The following is a 7348-nucleotide window of genomic DNA, read 5'->3' on the forward strand; positions in this document are numbered from 1 at the left end:
CGGCAGGTAAAATTTTTATTTATCATAATAAAAAAAAAAGCATTTTTCAGTCTCATTGGAATATGTTCATTGCAATTAATCTCAAACTTAAGAAGTAAGTTAATAAAGTCAAAATATATCTGATCTGCCTATTTCTGCACATCAAAAGTCAATACGATCGTTTTAAATTTAATTTTGTTTACCTCACACAATCTTGTTAGGCACTATAACGTCGTTTCTTAATGTGAATGCATATGTTGATTTACTTGACTGTTCCCATTAAACTATGTGTTTGAATCGTTTAATTGATAAATCACATATATGATACACATTTGGTACTTAGACTGATAATTTGAAAAAAAAAATGTTTTTTTAATCTATAAATGGTATTTAAACATATTCACATACTGTTGTTTTGCCAGAACTCAAACATGTATGATCTGCAAATGAACTGTCCATCATTAATTGCGGAACTAAACCTCAGCTTTTCCATTGACATGCTATATGGGCAAATGTGATATTTTGTCTTATTAATCAAAAATTACTAGCTTACAATTTCACACAATGCTGCCTTTCCAGAACTAATGCATGTGACGATGAATTTGTTGCTTCCTGGTGCAAAACGTATTGTCCATGGCTTTTCAATTCCTACGGCTGAAGCCGGAATTCGTCTTATGAATTCTCCTGTGTTCGTTATTTGGTGGATGTTTCTAGAACTATTTGATGCAATGTATAAATTGCCCATACAGTCTACTCCTAGTCCTCTAGGATAAATAAATTCAGAGTTGGTATAAGTAAATTTTTTCGTATTGCCGACTACATAATCGACTGAATTGTAACTGTCAGCATACATGTAATCGGTCTGTGATAATGATAACACAAAGTACGATTGACCACTGGTCCTCTTTTGATTTACTTGTTGTCCTGATGACAGATTTATCCATGTAACCGTGGAACCATGACTAATAATAAAAATTTCTTCATTGACAAAGCTTATCCCATACACTGGTATACCTGGAAAATTCAAAGTTTGTAACAATGCCATCTTATCACTATCTATTAAACATATTGCATGCGGAGGAATGGATACAGCAACTTTGAAGTGGGTTACCACAGCAATGTCCTCCGGTGAATCTGGAAGTGCCAATTCTGTTAGCAAACTTTGTCCGCCATTGTCATATTTCACTACTTTGTTCTTCCCACGAAATGTAAAAAGTAAAAGGTTTTGTACAAATATTCCAGAGGTAGTTCCGGTACCATTACACACGTCGATAACTTGTAGAATGTTAATATTTCCAGTGCGGAAGTCGACTTTTTCTTCTTTCATCTCAATGTTACCATTCAAAGAACTAACAGTGGATTTATCAACTTTAATTCTTCCAAACGTCTGGGCATTCTTGATAAAATCTGTAATAGGTGAGGAAGGACTAAAAACAACTGATACACTCTTTATATGTTTTATCAAATCTTTCATTTCTTGCTGGAGTTCGAAGATTTTAGGTTCGATTTTATTAATTTCCATCAGACATTGCTGATCGGATCCATGATCCAGAACACTGTCTATCATTGTTTTCCATTTTTTAACAGCGCTACTATAAGACGAAAGCATACCAACTTCGTCTTTTAATTCTATTCCAACTTGCTTCGTGGTTGAGGTCAACTCGGTTAACAGGGTTTCTTCTATTCGATCTAAATGCTTTAAAATTTCAGTTTTGATATCAGCCACTCTTGTCTTAATCTCTCCTGTTGAATTCTCAATATCAGCTAAATTCTTATTACGATCATCAATAATTTCACCTATCTGAATAACGTTCTCTCTTAATTTTTGTGATAAACTCGATGCTCTCGTTGACTGTTTGATACCGGAAGCGGCTTTTTGGATTGAAGTGACATTTTCACATTTACGGTGTGAAAGTGTTGCGCATGATGTGCAACAAGGTTGAGAATGATCCAAACAATAAAATTCTATGATCTTTCCTGGATGCTCGTCACAGCTTTGTACCTCACATACTTCAAAAGGTGTACCACCGTACTTCATTTCTTGAATGTTTAGAAGTTTATGTCTTGCTGTCATCTTAAAATTTTTGTGACATTTTTCGCACTGTTCACAGAATGCTTCCTCGCAAATAGTACACCAGCTGTTTGCTTTTGTACTTTCTTTGTTTAACTGACACGAATTGCACATTTTCTCTGCCTTCTGTATTGCTCGTTTATCTAACATTAATTTTACAAAATGATTTGTAGGCAACGTGGTCGCCCATAATTCTGGTCTTTCTAATGTTTCCACTGCTGATACAATTTTTCGACAAACAGGACATGTAAATCCCTCGGTTATCTTTCCCTTTTTCACAGATGACACAATGTAGGTATTAATACATGATTCACAGAAGGTATGAAGACATGGTAGATACTTCGGAACTTTGAATGTTTCCAAACAAATCGTGCAAGTTAACAAATCATCGAAGTTGTCTTTATCCTTAGTGGGTGTCGCCATTATCAAAATAAACTTTGACCGTTAATATATACTTCCTTGTGTGCGTGTATTTATAGTCATTGACTTGGTGTATTTACCTTGTTGCAAAAGGTAGATTAGATAAACAGTATTTAAAAATATACCATCGGCAAATTTATTTAAAGAACAAAAACTTCTTTCTTAAGGAGATTTACAAGTTAAATTTTCTTTTTTGTCAATGCTGCATTTCATCTGAACATTTGTGTGTATTTAACATCTTTCAGTGGGTTATTTTTGTCGTTGGATTTTCTTTATCCATGTTATCATTCTCAATTTTTTTAAATTATATTTTCCATCTTTCTTTGTTATGTCATTATTCAATTCATTCCTGTTCCACGTCTTTGTAACATACCATGCTATGTTAAATTGGAGTTATTACTGTAAGAAAACATATAGATATAAGCTAGATGAAGCATGTTTCTGAATTATATAAGTGTAGTGTGTTGTATTATGAAAAATCAATGTGTGATGAAGACGAATAAATATGTTTATACAAACAATGCTTCTTGTAATTTATTTAAAACATAATGTAAGAATTGTGAACAAAAAATTAGCTTTCTCCTCAAGAGAATTAATTTCAAAAGTACAATCGATATCAAAAACTTTTAGAGGACTAATTCTGACTCGTTGTTTTAAATTGTTTTAAACCTTTGATGTATTGTTTGCTATGTATACTTCAATACTAAATCATCTGTGAACTATATAATCGCGTTAATGGATATAGATATTGTGTTGGTTGTTGTAGTAACTGCGTTGGTGGTTCTAGTTTGTATGTATCGTTCGATTCTCATCTACTCTTCCCGCAAGCACACAGTGTTAGGGGTTAGTTGGACCGCAGTAAAACTTTTGATATTAACACGATGTTGCCTTGTGCATTGGTATGTTCAAAGACGACTTAGTATGACGGTCTATATCTAGAGCAAGACAGGGTCATTGATATTTCATGAACAGTTTATCATCCTCAATATTCATTTTAGTTTTGTTGTTGGACGTCAAGCAACGATAAACCAATAATTTGGTAATCTGTGGTCTGGTTTTTACTTAAATATTTGTTATCATGTACCTCAAGTTATAATACACCAATGACTGTAAATATATGTGTCGAGAGTTCCTGTTGAATGTACTTTAATTTGTAATAGCGTTTTCGACGCTCAAATTTTCAAAGAATTTTTTAGTACCGTGTTATAACCTATGCTGGTGTGCACTGTTAGTCATAAAGGAGTATTGTTTATAACACACTCCTCTTTTTACAGTCAAAAATATAAATTACGAATCATCTAAGATACTAGCTACTTCGGACAAGTTTACCTTCGATTAATTTCTGTTTAGTTACGTAGCTCCTTAAAAGTATTATGTATCCTTGGTTTTGAGCGTTCCTGGTGAAGGTTAATCCAAGATCAACGCTTTAGATGCACATAATTGATATAGTTTTATTATAATTAGTTAGTATCAAATACAGTCACTTTTCTCAATTGCTACAACAGAAACATTTTTATATAGTGTGCGTTCTCTATGCATGTAATAAATGACCTATACATGACAGTTCATGTTAAATAATTATCATCATTTATTTTTTTGAAAAATAAAATCCTTTTTATTATATTTATTTGTTTCTTATTTATTATTTTTAACTGTTGATATAAATGACTTTTGGTTTGATGAGTATTTGTTTACTCCTTGATTTTGATTGTTGTTGTCTTATATCTTAAGGACACGTAACACCATAATGTAATTTCCTTTCTGTAGAGCAATTATTAACTTATAAAGCTCCTAATGTATATTTTCATGTCTAATGTCAGTTTCTTCATGTTGACATTTGTGATTTATTTTTGAAAAAATAGTATTTAAATAATTTCACATATTGAGGCATACCCAGAAGTCAAACTTGTAACGATGAATTTGTTGCTGCTTGGTGCAAAATGTATTTTCCATGGACTCTTAATACCTACAGTTGTAGCTGGAATTATTCTAATTAGATTTCCTTCGTTTGTTATTTGATGGATATTTGCAGAATTATATAAGGCGATGTATATATTACCAACAATGTCTACTCCAATCTCTCTTGGAACTGTTGTTTGTATAGGTTAACTTTGTCACTTAACCGACTGAATAATTGATTGAATTCATACTGGTACCATAAATATGTGTGTGTAGTGATAAAACAAAAAGTAAAATCACAAAAATACTTACCTTAGAGGAAAATCATTTCGGAAAGTCCATAATCACATGGCAAAATCAAATAACAAAACGCATAAAAAACAATGGACAGAAACTATCATATTCCTGACTTGGAACAGTCACCTTTAAATGTAGAAAATGGTGGATTAAACTTGGTTTAACAAAGTTCGAACAAAGTTCGAGTTACTACTAGTCTGTCTTTCGTCCATTTGTTCTCCAGATGGAATGATTATCCATGTAAGTTTGTTACTAGAACCAATTAATAATTGTGTCTAGTCGACACAGGATAATCCTTGTATAAATGGATTTGTCAAAGTTTGTAACAATGTCATTGTATCACTATCCACAATATATACTTGTACACGTAACGGCAACTTTGAATTGTATTATCGTAGAAATATCCGCGGGTGCATTTGGACGCGACAATTGTGATACTAATATGACATTCAAGATTTTGAGGATAGTAATCTCTCTTTTTCAGTTTTAGTTCCTTAGCGCCATCTGATTTCAAATGGGAGTCATATTCGGCACGATCTGTTCGCTGATATACCAAGCATAACAACTTTACTTACACATGTTAAAGTGTCACACAAAACACTTCAGGTAGTTTTTTATTACAAACATTCGTAAAGTTTTATGCGATATAGAATAAAAAAAAATCAATTTAAGTAAGCATGTAATTCTTTAAATGTCCGTATATATTTTAACGTGTCGTTTCTTAATGTGAATGCATATGTTAATTTCCTTGACTTTTCCTATTATACCATGTGTTTGTATCGTTTAAATAATTGACATCGTCGTCATAGGTAAAATAGCGATAAACACATTATCATGGGTCATCTCAACTTGATTGCCTTTCTTGCTTTCGCCGTCCCGACTCAAGCGAGAAAATCAATCTCGTGGAGATGATCAACGATAATCTATCAATGTTGTTTCTTAATGTGAATGCACATGTTGAATTCCTTGACTTTTCCCAATATGCTATGAAAGGGAATTGTAGTTACGACGCTAGGAACATATCCGATATCCTTTGTGAAACAGTAATTCCATTACGGTTGACCAACTCGTGATGTCGTCCGTAAAATTTACGAAGGGATGATTTCAACTTCACCATTTAGAACTCTTCGTTTGATAGCTTATTTGTGGGCAGCAACCCTTTATCAAGAAAAATCATGATTGGAAATGCAAGCACGGGAATATCGTAACAATTGAGAGATATATACCCCGAATGCCGGTGCTGCTGGAATGTTGCTACTAGTAATGGAAAGTTCACAATTGGAAAGCTGAAATCATCTCTTTTGTCGTAAAGTTTTCATCCGAGTCTCATTGTCAATTTCTAGATGTATGTCAAAATTTAAGGCCTACTTAATTGTATCTGTTATATCCTTTATATCTAGTTCGATGGTATAGATACGTTCAACATAGTCACCAAATTTTGGATTATTTAGTGAAAAGAACATCATCTATATCATGTATATAGCGGAAAGTAGAGTAAAAGGATATTGCTAACTTCTTATCTTTCTTCCTAAGAAGCTCCTGTAGGAAATCAGCCTTATATTAATAAGAAACAAGTCATTAAACTATTCTACATTGCGAGAAAACAGGATTTAATGATGGTTAAAGTATTGGTCTTCTAAACAGATCAACAACACATCTTAATAACAGTTCTACCCAAAACGTTTTACTAACAGAAGTGATGTCATAATAAATCATTCATTAGCCAACTTTATTTTCAGATGAGAAAATCATATTTTTTAGGGATTAAACAGTAGTCAATTTTCGGGGTTTTTTTCTCGGAATATTGCCACAACTTTTTTTAAATGGTAGAGTAGTTTCAAAATAAGAAAAAGGTAAAGAACAATGTTTGAAACAAACTGCCATTATAGCATTTTCATTTTCATTTTACCCAATTTTGTTAAGAAATACCCTTGGAAAAGATAAGTAGAATAAGTTGCAAATAAACTGGCATAATCAAGACAAAAAAGAAGAAGATCAAAACCCAAACAACATATATTAAAAATATGCTTTCCTTCTTGAATTAAATGTAAGGCTGGGTAGCAGTCCCCTGGACACATTTAATCATATATAATAATGCTTCGAATAAAAAAAAGAATCGGTATGTTGATTTGTTGTTAGTGTTTTATGCCTATATCAGCACTTTTTGCTTTATTGTGATGGTCAGTTTTCGGTGGGGTTCGTGTTGCTTATTCTTTAGTTTTCTATGTTGCGTCTTATTTACTTTTATTTGTCTGTTCGTCTTTTTATTTTTTTGGCCATGGCGCTGTCAGTTTAATTTCGATTAATGAGGAAATACGTTCATCTGGTATCTTTCGTCCCTCTTTTTCTTTTGATGGAGCAAAAGCAAAGTGAGCGGAGAGAACCACCGACTATCGGCAGAAAAATTGGCAATCCTAGTCAAAAGATCACTTTCGAGTTCATCCATCAACGGAAAAAAACTCGTCAATTACGTCTGCCTTTGTGACGTCATTTACCATATTAGGGGGTTCGCCTGTATTCCTACACTATTAACGCTCATCAAGCGTCTTAGTGATCGTCATTGTGTAGAAAAATACATGTAGAAATAAAGTTTGTTCAGTAGGTATTTAATCACAATTACCTAATGACAGCGGTACTGGTTATCAATTATGAGAATTTAATTTGCCGCATGATTCGTGCAAT

General features: G+C 32.9%; 1 protein-coding gene across 1 annotated transcript; it reads right to left on the reverse strand.

The window, feature by feature from the left end:
* Nucleotides 1-286: 286 nt before the first annotated feature.
* LOC134691708 (E3 ubiquitin-protein ligase TRIM33-like) lies at nt 287-2480 on the reverse strand. The gene has a single exon (XM_063552268.1). It carries the CDS (start codon nt 2471-2473, stop codon nt 524-526), a length of 1950 nt encoding a protein of 649 aa, XP_063408338.1. The 5' UTR covers nt 2474-2480; the 3' UTR covers nt 287-523.
* Between the last annotated feature and the right edge of the window lie 4868 nt (nt 2481-7348).

The sequence above is a fragment of the Mytilus trossulus genome, chromosome 11, assembly GCF_036588685.1.
Source record: "Mytilus trossulus isolate FHL-02 chromosome 11, PNRI_Mtr1.1.1.hap1, whole genome shotgun sequence".
Lineage (NCBI taxonomy): Eukaryota > Metazoa > Mollusca > Bivalvia > Mytilida > Mytilidae > Mytilus > Mytilus trossulus.